This window comes from Limanda limanda, chromosome 2 (genome assembly GCF_963576545.1).
Source record: "Limanda limanda chromosome 2, fLimLim1.1, whole genome shotgun sequence".
NCBI lineage: Eukaryota > Metazoa > Chordata > Actinopteri > Pleuronectiformes > Pleuronectidae > Limanda > Limanda limanda.
Genome location: NC_083637.1, coordinates 27,376,988 through 27,396,337, shown reverse-complemented (window position 1 = coordinate 27,396,337; position 19,350 = coordinate 27,376,988). Strand labels below are relative to the sequence as shown.

Below are 19,350 nucleotides of genomic sequence, written 5' to 3'. Positions count from 1 at the left end.
GATGTCTGCAGCTGCAGATGTCTCCCTCTCCCCCCCGGGGCTGACAGCTTTATATATATAGTCTATGGCTGACACACAAACACACGCACACACACACACACACACACACACACACACACACACACACACACACACACACACACACACACACACACACACACACACACACACACACACACACACACACACACAGACACACGCACACACACACACACACACACACACACACACACACACACACACACACACACACACACATACATACACACACACACACAAACACACGCACACACACACACACACACACACGCACACACACACACAAACACACAACCCCCCCTCTCTCTCTCTCTCTCTCTCTCTCTCTCTCTCTCTGCCTTTCATTGGTCAATAAGAATTAAAAAGCTGTATAAATACATCCATTTACCATCTGAAAACACACCTTCCCCACAGTCACTATACTGTTTAAACCCCAAAATGAATGTGTGTAATTTTAATAATATTAATAACACGTCTTCTTCTTCCTCTTATTATGTCTGAGTAATAAGCACAAACTCCCCTGCTCCTCTCTCTCTCCCTGTGACATGGGGTGCTAACCCTAACCCTGCCTTCCCTTGCCCCGTCACAAGTATTATTTCATCACAATGTGTATCACCTGCCGTGAGATAACTTCTGCAGCATTAATGTGAACACGCTCCATCACTGGTGACCTTCCCCACATCACTGCACGCTGCTCTATAACCGCCCCTTCATGCAATGACCACACGGGGGCAGTATCTTCTGAATTTTACAAAGAAGCTTTATTTACAGACATTTGTATGATTTTTACTAAACAATAAAAACATGAGCTACTGTATTCTTTGTTATTTTTGTCTTTAAAATGGAGCCAGGCGACTCAAGTTAAATTCAAACAAACTAAATTACCAAGCAATGATTTTATATGAGTATCAATCAAATCATTATTGGGTTGTTTTGTTTTTCATTCCAAGCTGAAGTATTGTTTATCAATAGCTGTTAAATAAATAATCGCACGATAACGAAATATATCCTGTCCCCCCCCCCGCTCCACACTGCTCTCTGCTCGTCCCCTCCTCTCGCCCCCCCCAGCGGAGAGAGAGGAAGAGCAGAGACAAGTGAACAACAAGCCGAGGAGGCACAGGGAGGACGCTAGGAAGCTGCAGAGGTGGGTGTTTTCTCCGTCTTCACTGGGGGGGGGGGGGGTTGGTTCCGCTCCGCCACAGCGACGTGTTTTCCGGTGGACTCATCCCGACTCGCGTCCTCTTCTTCCCCCGAGCCTGCGGGTCGTGTCCGCGGCAGCAGCAGCAGCAGCAGTCCGCTAGGCCTGAATCCAGCTCCGCGAACACTTATGGACTTTGAGGAACCAGCGTAGCGGCCTCCAGACGCGGTAATGAAGCTCGTCTCCTCCGGGCTGGTGGGCTCGGTGGAGCCGGCTGGAACAAACAGTGGGAGGCGGAAACGGGAGCGAGTTTAAAATGTGCTGAACTTTGTTGTAATCACAGCGCTAGCATGCTAGCAGCCGCTGTAGCGCAGGTTAGCGCAGCTAGCGTCGGTGTGTTCCACTCGGTCGCAGGATGAATAAGTCATCCGGAGTGGTGGGACCCTTAGGGGAAGTTTGACAGAACTTTTACACGTAGAGTGAAGAGGTGGAAACAATGGCAACTCGGACACACGTCTGCCCCTCCACTGTATTGGGGTGTAGCTGATGTGTGACATTATTCCATGGATGGTGTGGTTTGTGGGTTGTTGTTATTGCATTACACGCTGAGTGCTCGCTGTCTTTACACACGGAGGGGCTTTTCCACCAGGCCCTTTCCGCCCCTTCCCCCCCACCCGGGGTGTAACCGGACAGGTAAGGGCACCCGGAAGTGGCCGGGCAGCCCGCCGTGTCACACACCGTAAACTGGGAGTCAAAGTCCAGCCTCGGATCACTTATCAGTTCCCCATTGTGTGCTTGCTGTGCCTGGAATGCCCACTCTCTGCGGACCGTGGGGCTGAACGCTGCTGCTCAGGTGAACACGATCACCAGGTTGGTGCTTCCTGCAAGGAGCTTTTCTTTTTAATGTGTGTTCGTTCTGTGTTGACTGTGTGGAGACGCGCGGTGTGTTGTTTCAGCCACTGTCCCTCGGTGTGGTCTCCCAGGTGGAGCAGGGAGGACACAGGGTTAGCGGGACAAGAGCAAGAACCTGTTGTGTGAGTGCAGTTGTGTGGGTGTGGTAAGGTGGCAGGCCTGTTTGAGGCTTCGTTATTCAGAGGCTTTTTTAAAAAAAAGGGTTGGAACACAGGCTCCATCTCGTCTTACAGTTCTTCAGGATCCAGGGTTACACAGGGGGACTTCAGTGGGTCACTCCTCATGGTTTCACTTTGTAATCACGATCACTGTAGTTTCTGTGTGACTTCATCATTGCGCAAGAGCAACTTGTCTCTCCTGTCTGAAGTTACTGTGATTTGTAAATTTGTGTTGATACTGGTGATTTTCAACACACTAGGGACATACTTGGCAAGTAACTTAAGATCTTTTGGTTTGCGTCGAAACTGTCGAGCTGATCGGTGAGTTTCTGTACAGCATGGACATGCCTCGCATATTCCTCTTCCACCCCCCCAACCCCCCAACAGTAGGGCATGTCTGCTCTGACCTGTTGGAACAAGGATGGAAGTGATTGTGAGCAAGTTTGGACAAGTTGTTTGCTCTGAAATGTCCCCTCTCTGTAAATGTAAAAAGCAGGGTCAAAAAGATCAGAAGTTGGATATTTCTTTAGCTGCCTACATTTTTTTCCCCCTAGCAATTTAGTCCTTGGGGGCTGGAGTCTTGCTGCTCAGCCAGTTGTTCTAACCAGGGCTATCATTTGTGAGCCTGTGTAATGACGGGCTTTCAGAGCACGCCACGGGTGTGTCCCTCTGACACACAGAAGCTGGGGTTTTCTGGTGCTCGCTCCTCCTCTCTGTGCTCGCTCATTCTTTCTCTTTTATCTGTCCTCAACTCTCCACCTCCAACGGTTCCACCTGCAGCAGTGTTTTTATTTGAATCCTGAGCACGTCAGTGCACAGTCCATGCAGGCAGTGTCATGTGAGATGTGTGATAACACGGACAGTGAAATCAAAGTGCACAGACTCCGCTGAAGCCGTGGAGCTGGACTGTTACAGTACCCTCCTTCAGAGCTGGTGGTTAACTTCTCGGAAAAGATCAGGGCCAGTTTGCCTTTTTATGGTCCTCATGGAAGAGATCTAACCAACTTCCTTGTTGGGAGGCAACCACGCTCCCTTTGCAGTTCACCAGTAGTAAATCTTTACCGACTGCTAATCATTAGTTTGTTTGGCAGATCATTTTCCATAGTACTGATTGAGCAGGAATATTTATTAGTTTACAAAAATGGTTGAAAATTAGAAACATGTACCCAGTCAACTGAGTCAGTCGGATTACTCACCAGTTTCATTACTTCATATGTTGACTTTTGTGTCTAGTGACTAGTGACCCCTCCTCTCATCCGCTTTCAGTTGTCATAAAAACTCAAAAGGTGCGTAGGATGTCCAGATTGGGCTACTGTAAAAACATGGAGGCCTCTGTAAAGAGTAAATATAAAGTATTTAAATATAAAGGGCTCATTCTATGGCAAATTAAAGCACAATTCTTACAATTTAGATGAAACACACAAGTGAAAACATCACTAGTATTATTTTATATGTACTTTGTATCAATAGATCCTTTTCACCTAAATTATACACACTGGATCTTTAAGTTTAATTTACCCAAACAGTGATGTAGTGATGCCATGATATTGATTTCAACTATATAATACTAGTCCTACACCATGTTTGACCTATATAATGATAATAGTGCATGCCGGGTGTCGCCATTAGCTCCTACAATCAAATCAGTTTTGATTCATTATGTCTCTGTTAGAATTTTTCTATTTATTGTAGTTTGGTTTCTGTTCAGGATGATTCATTTGCACTAACAGTTTTACTTGTGTATGGAGTTGTCTGCTTCACATTCATCTCTTACACCAAGATTCACAGTTGTAGACAGGTTTTTAAACACAAGTAAACCAGCTAAAAAAGGCAAATGACTCCTTTCCCATTGCCAGTAGAGGAGATTGCCTTTCTGGTTTTATAACTGGTGCGTCATGTTCGATGTCACGAATGTGCTGAAAATGAGGTGTTCTCTCACCTCGCTGTCTTGCCAACTTAGCACATTCACCCGGATGTAACATTTCCATATACAGCCTGGTTTCGAGTGGAGTTCAACTTTGACTCGCAACTTCTGCCTTTATTAGCACATTTTAGATAATGCCCTAATGCTGTAAAGTGTATAACAAAGCTTCCAACCTAGTGCATCAATAATATATCAACGACTGTTGTGCTCATTTTTTATTTTGCATGGCAAACAAGCTCTTTCTCTAGTGCAGAGACACTAGAATGTTCAATCCATTTTAAAGTGAAGCTGTAAAATAAGATATACCGAATATCAACATCACTCACACTGCAGGAAAACACACTTTGCTGTGATTGTCAAACAAAGCTGTTGCACAATGAATTGCAGTGGTTGCATTCACATTAAATTAATTCTATGTGTCAGAAGCCATTAGAACAACGTTAGAGAGGTGAATATCCTTAGAAATGCCTTTGTTTGGACATGCAGAGAATAGGATGCTTATCTTAATGCAAAAGGTTTCTCCAGTGTGGTTTGTTTTGGATCAACATTTATGAAGATTGAGTATCTGGCTTATATAGTGTAAAATCCTTTTGGAGATTTGTTGTCATTCAACTTCATTTTTCCCCACCCGTACATATGGATTTGCTTTTGTCCAGCGCCTCACTGTCTTCACAGTTTTTGAAGCCAAAGGTTTATTTTTAATTTGAAATCAATTTTTTCTTTCTTCAACCCTGCCAGACAATTGATAATAGAACTATGACATTTATACCCTAACCTGGAGGAGACAGACATGTTTTCATCAGGAAATTGTTTGAACATTGTGGTATGGCATTCTGGGAAGTTGTGAATTTCCTTGACAATTGATTGATGAAACACTGATGACAAATTAATAAATAATGAGGTGCATTCAATAATAACAGCTGTGCATTAGCTGAATCACTTGTTTGATAAAAAATGCCAAATTTGACATTGGTAATGTTTTGTCTGGGAGTAGCTTATTTACTATGTGGGTTTTGTAGTCAAGTCAGAGGCGTTTAATGTTTGATCCACTCAGCTAAAATGTCTCTGCAGTATGAAAAGACCAGATCAATCATTATATTACAATAACAAAAAACCCAGGAGATATTGAGCCTCATATCAATATTGTATTCAGATAGATCATTGTTCCAGTTAGATGTACTTGAAGTCACTGGTTTATATTTTGAGTTACAGCTGGCTGTGTGTTTCCTTCCTCACTAAGAATAGTTAGCTGGTGTCCTGTAGATTACACAGCCGGCCTTGCAGAGGTCCCTGAACAGTCTGGATGGAGTGCAAGTGGATGTGTGGGTTAGTGCATGTGTGAGTGTGTGTGTGTGTGTGTGCTTGCATGTGCACGTACACTCACTCTGCAGCTACCACACTACAGGCCACATGGGAGGACGGTGTTGTTGTTGGTGGGGTTCACGGTTTCTAGTCAGAACAGTAAAGGCAGTAGTTGGAGGTGGGCCAAGATCAACACACACACACACACACACACACACACACACACACACACACACACACACACACACACACACACACACACACACACACACACACACACACACACACACACACACACACACACACACACACACACACACACACACACACACACACACACACACACACACACACACACACACACACACACACACACACACACACACACACACACACACACACACAGAGTCCAAATCGGTGTGTGACCATTCAAATGAGGCTGAGTCAGCAGAGCATTTGGCCAAGCCACAACAGCATTTTACCATAGCTTCACCTCAGCTGTGGGTGTTGGTAGGTGGGTGTGCCTACTGGAACAGAATACACATCAGCCTGCCACAACACCAGTGACTGAGTTGCTGAAGAAGCAATAATTGCAACATGATAATAAGGGAATACTTTGCAGTCACTCAGTGAGCACTGGCTGACAGACGTAAAAGCTGACTGAGTGTGTACTTAAGAGTTTTCCATTTGTAGTGGATACTAGCTTTTCATCTCTGTTGTGTGTTGGCTCTGGACAGTAAGTGGCTAAGCTGTGTATTTCCTGGGCTATCCCATTAGCAGATACAATTTAGCACTGCCACAAAGTGGATTTACAATGGATTAATGATTAATGCTCAGGCATTAAGTGGCTAAAGCCATTTAAAACTCTCTCACAAGCAAATGCACTCTGCCACAAGAATGTAAGCGCTGAGTCTCGTATAGCTACAGGCTCTGTGGCTGTCTGACTATTGCACACAAGAGACAGTGTTCTTCTACACTCTCAGAGATTGTTTATGTTGACAGAGGTGCAAAGAAAATCTTTAATTGGTACATTGACGTGCTGATGTCTGGTCTCAGTGCTTCATAGTCAGGTTAAAATAAATGCTCCCTGATGTAAAACTTGATCTGCTACTGAACAACTTTAATGACAAGTCAAATATTTGTCAAGATATGGCTGCCACATAAAGGCTACCCACACACTACTACGTTTTCATTTGAAAATGTGTTAACTCTGCCACGAATACTTTTAGCCAAACTATTCCAGAGTTTGAGAGCAGAAGTTTGTTTGAAAACGCTGTTGACCACATTTTAGTTTAAACATTTGGTGCAGAATTTGTCAAAGTAACTTGCTTGCCGATAAAAATCTTTGTCACCGGCACGTGCAGGCCTTCATGTTTACACTGGCATTAGCATGCCCGGTGTGCGAGTCGTCACGTCCTATGCCTTGTCAGTAGGGGTGCAACGATTAGTCGACGTTGTCGACAAAAATCGATGACCAAAATAGTCGCAGACGAATTTACTCGTCGATGATTCGTTGGTGACGTCATAGCGCGTGTTTCTCGTGCCGCGCAGCGGAACTAAACGTTGTTTTACCAGAGGTGCTGATGGAAGTACCTGAGGAGTGAGCCATCTCACTCCCTTCCTATCTCTGAAAGTCGCGCATGTGCAATAGCGACGAAACATGGACCAATGTCGGCGTCCGCTGCCGGGCGCAGTCGCGCACCAGGAAGTAAAAAGTTCGGGAGAACTTCACCCTTAACATGGCCCGAGAAAAACTACCTGCAGTATCTGTACAGCGGACCTGCTCTCCAGGGCAGCAGGACACGAGCATGTGAGGAGGAGGCACATTTGACTTCGTAACGGAGACGATGCGGACTCGCCTCTGTCAGATGTTATATATACACGTATATACCTGCGCGCAGGATTCTAGAATCCATTACAAAAATATGGTTTAAACTTTTTTTTAACGAGTTTAAAAGCGAAATGTTATCCTATTGCCTGACAAACGTCTTGTTTTAATCAAAATGATTTAGTCTGAAGAAGACTGTAGTTTCGTTTGTTGATGTTTTTATTAATGTTATTTTCCCTGTCCTTTTTTGTTAACACGAAAAATGGATACTTGATTTTTAATTTATTTTTAGTACCAGCACTTGGCCTGTTCTTGGTTCACAGTAAAAAGGGAAACTTAAATTTAAATTAATTTTTTTTATTAGCACTTTGCCTGTCCTTGGTTTTAAATGGACAAAAACTTGATTTTTCTTTGCTTTTGTGTCAACAGTACCCTTATATGCAGCAAAGTTTATTAAAAGACATTTTTTATAATGAAGTATCTATCTTTATTGTCTTTATTTTCAGTCATCACATGCCTTGAACAACCTCAAGCTAAATTTAAAAGCTGCTTGCTAAATAATAGCTATTGAGAATTTGTGTCATTCATAATCCGATTAGTCGATTAATTGTTTCAATAATCGGTGACTAATCGACTATCAGAATAGTCGTTAGTTGCAGCCCTACTTGTCAGGCGTGTTAGTATGGACAGGGATTAAAACTGATACAGGGCCAAAACACTCATGTGACCAGAGTTCGCTTTGGTTCGAAAAGGAAAACACAAAAGCATGCGTGTAGCCAAAGTAACAATTGTCATTTCATACTTGCCACTTGAAATAACTTTAGAAATGTTTTTTAGTTTACACACATTATCCACTACAGAAGCACTTTGTTGGTTTGTGGTCGACTGCCCTGATTGGGTCAGTGAACGTGATGGCTCCCACTCTCCCTTTTCCTGGATTGAAGTGTTTGGCTGGGAAGAAAAAAACGTTGTGTGAGAGAAGGATGAGCAGCGCTATGAAAGACTGAAGGGCTCCCTTATTAGGACAGCTTCCAAGAGCTGAGACAGGATATGACACGCCAAATCTCACTGTGGAATGTATGACAATGGCTGTGTGTGTGTTTTTGTGTGACTCTTGCATGCACAAATGTGTGTTTTATTTTCCAAGCAAATGAATAGAAACAACTAGCAGCGTCAACTTCACTGAAACGCACCACAGCCTTGTTTGAGTATTCAAGGATAAAATCAACGTCAGCCAAACACACACATGCCACCTTTATTTTGTTTCTGACCCACAATCACTTGGATGCAGACACACACTCAGGTGTGTCTGTGTGTGTGTGTGTACACGGAAGTAATACAGGAGCCTTTGTTCCCTTTGACATTTGTGTGTACACGGATGGAGTGCAGATTTGATATACATGAGTCAGTGGACTTTGAAGTAGAAAATGGTTTTTGCCCTGGTTTGGAGAGGAGCCAAGCTCATATCATCCCGTTATTAGACAGACACTACTCCACTAATCCTCCACAGATTCCTCATTCCTCCCTTACCAGCGTCTCTGCTGAGGACGTCAGAGGAAAGCACTTAGTCACTGTCTTAACTTGTGCTGGAGGGACATTCCCTTATCTTCATGCCTGTGTATTTAGTCTGAGGTCATCAATGGCATTTGTTAAGGCCACATTTCCTTCTAAAAGGCCACTCTGACAATTAAAACCAAAATTCTTTCCTTTCATTGCGGATCTTGCTTAGATTTTTCAGGCAATATAGTCCAGCACAACCAGTTATTGGTATTGGTTCATCTTGATTTATTTCCTCCATAATACTGGATATGTAATAAAGTTGGTTATTTTTAAGTAAAATGTCAGTATGTCCCTGGAAATGTGTAGTCTAGTTAATTTAAACCTTTACATTTGAATGATCATTTCACCCCAAATTTCGACTTACAGTGAATAAGAGTAAATCTTTTCTTCTGAATTCATCTGATGTCATTATAGTTTGATTCTAAGCCATTGGGTGGGATATTTGGATTTGAGTTTAAAGGGATACATCACCCAAAAATGACAATTAACTTATTATCTACTCACCACTGTGTGAGTCCACAAAACACTTCTGGAGTTTTAGGGGTAAACAGCATAGCAGCCAAATCCAATACAATTGAAGAAATTAGTGAACTTTCGTCAGACGTAAAAAAACATCACAAGAAAAAGCATAACATGCCTCCATACAGCTCATGTTGTGTCATATGAGTGTCAGAAAGCCCAGAAATTCAATTCAACTGGGAACCAGGTAATTTACACTGGGTTTTAACTGGGTTTCCTAAATGTCCACTGATGTCTTCCGAGTAGGTGCATTCAGGGACCGTCAGAAGCCACTTAAACATTGTGTAAATGACCTTGTTTCCAGTTGAATATGAGTGTCGGGACTTCCGAAAGTGTTTTGTGGACTCAAACACTTCACCCAGCCTTCCATCAGCACTACAACTACCCCTTTGACTTTTGCTTTCACTAAATATATCACTGATATTTTATTTTAAAAAATGAGGTGCAATACGACTTAAACACTAAGTCTCATAAAGTTGGTCATTTATTTCTAAAAGACTTTTTATCTTATTTGTTGATTTCCTTTTCACGTCTTGATAGCCATCAATAAATAAAGTTGTCTGCAAAAAAGAGAAGAAATAGAAGTTGGGAGAATCCGCTGTGAGAATGAAATGAATGAAAATAAAGCTCGTACAAGGTACATAAATATATATTTTGTCTTATGAAACTAGCCGAGGAACCCTAATTGCCATTACAATATTGAGCAGAAGAAAGAAGTACATTTTTTCGTTCTTATTCGCCAGCTTGTTTTCACTGTCTCCGTGTTTTGGTAGCTTACAATGTTTTCTCTCTCGCTGCTGCTACAGGAATCATTTACTCTGGCTCACTGACTAAAACCTAAATGCATAATAAAAAGGTTTATTGACCAGGGATGGTGGCAGCCAGGCTGTAAAGAAATGAAATCCCTTATCACAGTATGGACAATATACAGTGTCATGGACGGCGTATAGATGAATTGGCATTAGTATTCCAGCCAGTAAACGAAGCACTGTAGAATTTTGGCTCCCCCACTCGTCTCCCTCTCCATTCCCAACTCTCTCTACAACCTTTGAATTAAGAAGTGATAACAAGCTCCACACGCTGCAGCTGAAAACTTGGTGTAACCTTCTCCTGTCGTGTATCTCACTTTCCTTCTATTTTTAACCCCGCATAGCAGAAGGTGAAAAAAAAATATGCTGAAACACAGAGTGGTTCACTTGCATCCCTGCTCTTACATCTCACATCGAACAAAAACTGAATAATTACTTTTTTAGATGTATTCTCCCACAATGAGCTCTTTCCTTAGTCCTGCTGTTCACCCTCCCTATGTATCTTGCTCTTGTTCTGTCTGTAGTCACGTTCTCTCTTTACCTGCTACTTAATCTATGCAGTTCACTCCCACTTCCCTCATTTATCCTCCCCGCATCAGCTCCTGCTGCTTTTTAACCTCTGCAAACAGCTTCATTAGCCCTTCTTCGGTGATTGTGTTCTCAGCTCTGCACTGTGCTAGGGCCCTGCTTTGTATCTATATCTACTTGGGGTTTTCACTCTTGCTGCATGTATCCTCTTTGGATGAAAACTTGGTGATGGTTGAATCTCATCTGGCTCTCTGGTGTTGATGATCCTGTCCTGTCCTGTGCTCTGCTCTCAGCGTGTGAATGGAGCAGTGTGCGAGTACGGCCTCCCTGCTGGCCTCAGTGCGGGAGCAGGAGAGGCAGTTTGAGATGCTGAGCCGAGCTCTGGAGGATGAGCGGAGGTCGTGCGCCGGCACCTTGCCACGCCCCCTCCCCAACATGCAGGTAATGGGCAACAAATCCAGTGCCCCTCCCTCACCCACGCACACGTTCCATCGAAAAAGTCCCTCGGATTCACCCCTCCTTGATCCGAGTGAGCTCATCCAACGTCATCTCCATGGTCACCCATATCCCATCAGTGTGGACTGGCTGGAAGGCAGAAGAACATAGAGGGCATGAGTAAAATGCCTCCTCTCTGGGTTCTACTCTGACTGGACTCTTGGTGCTCGCATGAAATTTAGCTTGAGTTTTAGAAATTAAAATTTGAGTCAAATAAAACGACCAAAGCACCTTCCAGTGAAGCCTTCCCGAGGAGGTCATTTTCACCCTCTATTGCTCCTCAGCTTCATTCAAAGCATTTTCGTCCATCCTCCTTCGACATTCTCGGAATCCATCTTTTTCTCTTTCAAAATGAGTCTTCCCATCACCATCATCAGCATCAGCATCAGCATCAGCATCAGCATCAGCATCAGCATCAGCATCAGCATCAGCATCAGCATCAGCATCAGCATCATCATCATCTCAAACTTCACACTGCCACCCATTGTGCTTGTCGTGACTGGTCCATGCGCTTTTGCATGCAGAGAATGATCTTGCTGTATATATAGTTTGGTATGATATCAGTCTTTTCCTGGATCATCATGGAGCTGCAGTATGTCAACAAGCTGGTTTGAATAATCTAGAACCCAGGCCTGTTAGACCAGGGCTCTAGATTCTGGATAAAACTCTTTATATAGTGTCAGTTTCATAGCTGAAACCACTGTTTGCCTGATTCTATATGTAGAATCTGTAGGCGAGGTACACGATTTTGCGCTGAAAATCATTTTTTAATTTGACCAGTTATATTTGAGCAGGCTTTAGGCCCTGTACGTTTCTGGAATTAACGTGGTTTATGTGAGCCGAAGTACAGGTGTGAATGCACTCATATCCCATAATGATCCGATTACCACACTCGGTGGTGGTCTGGTCCACATGTGTCCACGTTCTTTTAACAGTGTGAACGCAAATCCATCCTGGGCCACATATGAAGGACCTCCTACTAAAGTCAGATGAGCCGCTGCAGTTTCATTACCAATCATTGAGATGTTTTCCTCTTATCCTTGATTTGATTGTAACCACCGCCACAATATCAACTCTGATCACCACATGTGTGAACACGCTTGCAATCGGACCAGGAGAGACGTTAATGCCAGGTGTGTACTGGGCCTCAGTTGTCCACAGATAAACAATCGTTGTGGAGAGCAAAAGAGGCCGAATACAATGACAGAAATGCAACAGCTGTCTGCTTTTTAATTTAACTGAATTCATGCAGATAGCTATTAAAAGAGATTAGTCAAAATGTCATCTGGACTTAAAACATCTGTAAAGCTATTTATGTGGAAAAAGGTTGGACTTGTGTGATAAAAGACACAAGTTGGACTGTTAACAGTGTACAAGGAGTGTAAAAGTCATGGCCCAGATATCCCGTTCCCTCCAGACGCTAATTTGTCCGACCATAGGTAATGTGATTCACGATTGACCCGTCTTTATCATGGGCCAGTCAGTTAGCTGGTTCAGAGTGACCTCACAGACAGACATGCAGTTACACCCACCCACACTCTCTCATTCTTTCACTTCCTTATTGACACGCTTAGTCATTACGGAGCATGAATAAGTGGACTTGCACACAGACACTTTTGGCCTAGAGGCAACCTTTGAAAAACACAATAATCAACTGGGCTCTCCTTCACTTTCCCTGTTGGTAGAGGCTCTTGCATGCGGGCTCTCAGTCACAGGGACACATTCCTGTCCCAGGTGATTCTTGTGGCTGACTAGCAGCAGAAAAAAAGGTAGGGTACGTGCAATACAGTGAGAGCAGGAGAGAAATGTAGCTTGTGCGGATTCTTATCTCTGTATGTGTTTACATAGCCCAAAGGCTTTCGCATGCCTCTGCCACTCTCCCAGGCAGCGCTGCACAACCTCAGTCATCACTGACAGGTTCCCACATGCTCACATCTGCCCGGCACTTCCTACTATTCCCTAAGACTCTCTTCTCTTGTTTTGTCTTGTTTACCTGATCCGGGCAGAGTTGCACTTCTAAGAGTTGGGGTTGCGATACGCGAAAGTGCTAATAACAATTATTCCCAGATTTAAAAAAAATTATTAAATACGAAAATACATTTGTCAGTTGGAGACAGCTGTAGTTATCCTTGAGTCAGGGGTGAGCAGTGTCCCCTCTGGCTCTGCCTCTTCATTTTCATATCATCAAGTTGTGAGATGGCACAACAGATAGTTAGAGTTCCCCCTGTGGCTGGAATGGGAAGGGCACCACACCCATTACAACCCCATGGGCAGGCAATGCTTACGGTGACGTCACGAGAGAGGAACAGGTTTTATCTCTCTGCGCGTCTCTCATTCATTTCATTACTGACATGTTTTTCATCTGTTCATTCCATCATCATAGTTCATTCTTGCCGACCATGCAGACTTCTTTGTTTTTGTTATAATCCGTCACATATTTCAAAGCTGCTGCATGCTTGTTTTGTTTCTGGTCAAGCTGTCATTAGATGGTTGTTACCATCGTTGTCATATGGAAAATATGAATCAACCATTCAGTTTTTAAACTTTGATGTGCCTGAGCTTTACAATAGGTTCCAAAATTCAAATGAAAGTTGATGACTGTTGCTTCACTTTTTATTTTGTTTACGTATTGCTGGAAAAGTTCAACTGCCCAGTGACTGTTGTGTGTATATGCGTGTGTGTTAATGTGTATTCCTTTCTCATGGCAGAACGGCCGCTTACCTTGTAATGCAAACATAGAGAGGCTGACACTGAACGAGGGTTACATCAACGGCACACATCACGTAAGCATCCATTAGAGCCTTTCCCAATGCCTCTTATATTATTGTTAACATGCTTAACCATAAGGTCAACCCATGTGAAACCTCTATTTGCTACATTTCTGAAATATGTTAATTTGCATGGGTGTAGTTCAGGATGGAGCCTGGTCAGGTGATGCAGGAGACGTACACCGTGGAGGAACCCCAGGAGCCTCAGCCTGTCGTCTCTGTGACCAGTGAAGATGGCACCACTCGGCGCACAGAGACCACGGTAATACATAGAACCAAATAAATATATTATCAATAATCCCTAGATGCCAATAGAGTGACATGCTGTCATAAATGGTTACAAATGAGGGTTGTCTTGAATCAGGATACATCTGTTAACATTTATCCTTGTAATTAAATTCCAATATCACTATTTCATTGCTGTCAATATTCGGCAGTAACTTATTGTTTTCCGTCTCCTGCTCTTTAAGGTAAAGAAAGTAGTAAAGACCACTACCACTCGCACAGTTATCCCCTCTGTGTCAGACACACTTTCCCTGGATGGTGGGGGATCAGTGACTGGGATGGGGGGCTACACCACTCCCATGGACCGGGTCTACAGGCAGCCACCTAGTGGAGGAATGCCAATGGACTATCCCACTCACACCGTGCCCCGAAACTACCACTACGGACCCCAAGGGGGTTATGATGAATACCGCACTGGGCCTCCGTCTGACACCTACGCAAGCCTTAGCAGGGGCGCTCACATGGACGATCGCTACAGGTACCATGCTTGTCGAAATGCCTGTTTATGTTACTAGGATTCAAGCCATCATGGCGGGGTAGACAATAAATACACATTCTGATTGGATAGTGTTTTCTGGTGTGGTTCTCAACCTCTGCTTCCTTCTGTTCTCCAGACCAGTTCATCCAGACGGTTACAGAACGCTGGATCCAAGTTACAGAGCCGCCAGCAGGAACCAGCTGGACCCCTATGCTGCTCAGCCACAGGTATGTTCAGCCGGCCACACCTGCTAAATGTGGTGCCTTCTGCTGTATCTTAAGAATTGAATAGGATGTAATTTGGTAGACAGCAGGTTTCAGATTGTCTGACACTAACTTCTGCCTCTGTGTAGGTTGGGCGTATGGGAAGTGCTATGGAGCTTTCCTCCCTCCCGAGGTTTGTTCCAGAGCCTTACGGTCTGGAGGATGATCAGCGCAGTATGGGTTATGATGAGCCTGACTATGGGATGGCACACCCAATGCACTACAGCACCGTGCCCCGCAACCAGCATGTATTCCCCCATGGCCCCCCACGACGGGCTGGGTAAGTGATATTTGTTTTTGTGGTGACTCATCTATGTTAATAGGGATCTAGATGCAGGGGCGCTTCTAGAAATGTCCTATGAAATAATATAACCAAACCACCCACCAGACAATTGGTAGTTTAATAACGGAGAAAATATAAAAAAGAATAGCCCTACTTTAGCTTCGTAAACACTCTTCAACTAAATAATTAATAATAATAACAACACTAATAATAGTGTTCTCTGGGCACCCCTGTCTGTGCTGGTCCCTTGGAAATCGCCCCAACCCCTTTTCTCAGTTAACAAGTACATCTTCGCTAAATGTTTTGTATTTGCATGGTTATTTGTTGGGACTGGTTCATTTAAAGATAAGTAAAATATCTACTTTGTGGAAATCGAGTTGTTGTAATGTGCACAAAGGTTATTTTAAGTTAAAATGCAACGTCGATGACAGCCATTACTTAAGTCTGAAAGTACTTTCCAATTCAAGTTAATGGCAAGGCTTTCTCAGACATTGAGTCACGTCAGTCCCGTAAACTCAGACATAAATAGTTAGAGTCTCTGTGGATTGGTCACATTTTACGAGACTGTCTTGGCTCAGCATAGTTAGCGGACTCTAGATATCCTGTTGCAAATCTAGTGATGGTGTTTACAAGATTGAATAAAATCACAGTGCACTCTGATCTGAGCGCTGGGATGGTGTTTGTTGAAGACAGTAAACAGTGTGCGGATCCTGCTTCATTCAGTCTCTCCCTGCCAGGGAGCTAACAGTAGCCAACCAGCTGTATGTCCATACAAACAGTGCAGATGAATTAATGAACAGTTTTCAATTTCCACCTTGTCTGTGAATAGCTGAAGCATCGGCTACTGGCAGTCCATGTGTAGTTGTATGGAATAGCATTCAACAATTATTTTTTTATTGTTGTTGTTGAACAGTTTTTCTCGTGTTGGCAATCAGGGCCATAACTGTAAAATATTTTCAAGGTTAAATCTATAATATGCTTCTATAAACATTTATATTCAAGGAATCAGGTGATTCAAGTTGAAGCACTTGAAATTTCCAAAGATTTATTCTCTAGAGCTGTAATTATCTTCTGTAACTAGATCATAAGATCAGTGCTGTTATCCAATACTAATCCTTCTTATGAACAATAACAAGGTAAACTCTGGTATCTAATTTACCGCAGTTTGCTTTGATAGATATCTGTTGATAAATTTTCGTCACCTCCCTCAACAGGAGTTACGAAGGCACCTTGGATGGCGACATGAGTGGTCCAGGGGACATGTATTACTGGGGGGGAGGAGCACCTCTGGCCCAGGGTGAAAGAGGAAGCATGGCGTCGTTGGACAGCACACTGAGGAAAGGTCCCGGCCCCAGTGGCTGGCGTCAGCCAGAGCTGCCAGAGGTCATCGCCATGCTCAACTACAGGCTTGACCCTGTCAAGAGCAATGCAGCCGCATACCTGCAGCATCTCACCTATAAGAATGATAAAGTAAGAGATGTACATATGCAAGCAACTTACAATGTTTTGGTTTCAATTTGTAGATCAGAAGCAATCATTTGTCAGGAGTGTGAGGGTGAAATACACTTGTTTCTGATTAAAGTAAAGTTATGTATGATGGCAAAAAACAGCTAGTCTTAAATGGGAGCGTTTGGATGAAGGGTTTGTTGGATACATCACTCTTTGATTTAGGTAGAACAGTGGTAGAGTTTTGTTTCTTATAAAGTTGGAGGTTCAAGAGGAAATTCAGGAGGATTTTTAATTGAAACTGGTTTCAAATTTAAATTATCTTTAAAAGCATCTTTTGAGGCCACTTATCAGTTATTTAGAACAACTATTCAGTGCCACATTTTTTAAAAGTTCAGTCAATGTTGATGTATAAGAATTAGACCAGAGCTTGAACTCTGAAGTGTAGATTAACATATATCAGTGGTGATACAGCATAAGGTATTATTGGGGAATGTCTTTAACTGGATTTATAGAAGACAAAACTTGTGCAAGACAAGATTTCTTAGTTTTAATCTTAAATAAAAAGAGCTGCAAAAAACTGTATTGATGGGACTTCTTCTAGTTTGCCAGTAGAAGTTATTCTTCTTAAAAGATTTTTCACGACATAATTTATAATAAACAGATAGCTGGACTTTACCTGACCACCATCAACTTCTAACATCCATCTTTCCTTCCTCTTTCCAGGTGAAAACTGATGTGCGTCGTATGAAAGGCATCCCAGCACTGGTTTCCATGCTTGACAACCCAAACAAAGACGTCAGTTTGCTTTTTTTCCTCCTCGCCTTTCAGTTTATTCTTGACTTTGTTACAAGTGTGCTATGATTGGACTAGGTGGGGTTAAAAAGACTCTCCGGGAAACTAGTGAATTTCTGATGTAATACTGACACAACCCATTGGCTTGAGGCGAGTTTTGAGGAGAAGGCGAATGTAATACTCAACCTTAATCTTTGAAAATTGAGAAATGGGATTAAGCATTACGTACTCAACTATTCTTGTTAAATCCTGGAGGTCAACATTGTTGCTAAATATGGGTTCGACCAAAACATTCTGTGTTTTTTTTTACATTTTTTATGGGTCCCTTTCATTTAGGCTTTGGGTTGTGGTAACTTTTTGCTGATGTTTGAATGGACATTACCAGACAAACCACATCATGCATTCCACTGTCAGAGCAAAGAAGCCTCTTAATTTCACATTTCATGCTCTACGGCCAAAAACTAGTCTGAAGTCTGGTGTGTGTCGAATGATTTACTGACTGTGGAAATGGGTCAGACAGCGACTGCATCCACTTGATGTTCTTTTCATGTCTGTTGCGTATAAGAAACATCATCAAAACCCCTTGCTCTGGAGTTTGGTGTATGTCTGAAAGCACCTATATTTCACTGAAATGGACTGAAAGCAAGAAGTTAGCGAGCAAGTCATTGAAAAGTCCTCTGCTAGCTGTTTTCAGAGAGTGCACGTTCAGGTTTTTTTGGGGCGTAGCTTTGACGAGAGGGCTGATAGTACGGGTGGGATGTATCTGTTGCATTTTTTCAAAGTGTTTCCTGCTATTTCCAGCTTTTCCAGGACTACCAACCATAGCTTTTAATGTTAGGTAACATTGGTTTACAGTGAAGAAATGTGGCCACCTAATTCCCCGGTATAATTGCATCAGTATCTCATGCCAAGACCCACATAATATATATAGCAGTTTCAAGGGCATGCCAACAATGCCAAATCCATGAATGTGTTATGGCTGCACACTATTAGGAAAACATGCGATGTGCAATAAGGTTGTTTAATATCACATAACCTGTTAATTTGGGGTCTTTTCATACATGTTCGGACCCTGAAGTAGTTTTTTTTACAGCTTTTAGCGGCTCCATCAAATCTCTGTTTTCTCTGATTTGTCTTCTTCTTCCGACAATGATTCACTGACAAAACAAAACGTCAATGATCTAAAGGTGTTTAATATATCATCTAGGGCAGCAGGGATCCATCTGATCGGCCAAATATATTGACATGCAGACTGTGAAGGCTTAACGCATGAAACCCCATTTATTGCAGTTTTTGTATATCGTGCACATGGATATTGCAATGATGATAGATTTTCAATATAAGGTTTCAATATTGTGTTATAAGTGCTCTCCAAGTGATTATCCATCACGTTTAATAGCTCATTAAACTGTTACTTCGTTACTGTTCCAGGTTCACTATGCAGCCAGTGGAGCACTAAAGAACATCTCTTATGGCAAAGATCATGAAAACAAGATCGCCATGAAGAACTGTGACGGAGTTCCTGCGCTGACCAGGCTGCTGAGGAAGACCCGTGACCAGGACCTCACTGACACAATCACAGGTTGGAAGCACTTGAAAACACACAGTTTATAGTCAACTTTTTCTTCCTGCTTGTTTCCTTATCATTCCTTCAGTCCTGATAGATTTATTTGCATGTCTAATGTCAATATCACCATTTGGAGTCTTGTTTCATTCATTACATTTTTACCAGTTTTTCAATAAGAAGTTTCCTTCAAAGATTACTAATATATCATCTTCTGGATACCAACCTTTCCCAAATAGTTAAAGGTTTAATTATG

General features: G+C 42.7%; 1 protein-coding gene across 6 annotated transcripts in view; it reads left to right on the top strand.

Annotated features, from left to right (window-relative positions):
* The first annotated feature begins 1,112 nt into the window (after positions 1-1,112).
* ctnnd1 (catenin (cadherin-associated protein), delta 1) overlaps positions 1,113-19,350 on the top strand; it is a 30,738-nt gene continuing 12,500 nt past the window's right edge. The window contains exons 1-10 of one of the 6 annotated variants that reach the window (XM_061067127.1): positions 1,124-1,183; positions 11,011-11,158; positions 13,921-13,995; positions 14,123-14,242; positions 14,451-14,743; positions 14,880-14,970; positions 15,096-15,286; positions 16,504-16,759; positions 17,462-17,533; positions 18,962-19,112. In XM_061067127.1, coding sequence (XP_060923110.1) covers positions 11,018-11,158; positions 13,921-13,995; positions 14,123-14,242; positions 14,451-14,743; positions 14,880-14,970; positions 15,096-15,286; positions 16,504-16,759; positions 17,462-17,533; positions 18,962-19,112 — 1,390 coding nt within the window. In that variant the 5' untranslated portion in view covers positions 1,124-1,183; positions 11,011-11,017. Of the gene's footprint in view, positions 1,184-1,260; positions 1,406-2,027; positions 2,048-11,010; positions 11,159-13,920; positions 13,996-14,122; positions 14,243-14,450; positions 14,744-14,879; positions 14,971-15,095; positions 15,287-16,503; positions 16,760-17,461; positions 17,534-18,961; positions 19,113-19,350 lie in introns of those variants that run through there. The other 5 variants (XM_061067119.1, XM_061067111.1, XM_061067135.1 and 2 more) reach the window with 5 other exon arrangements.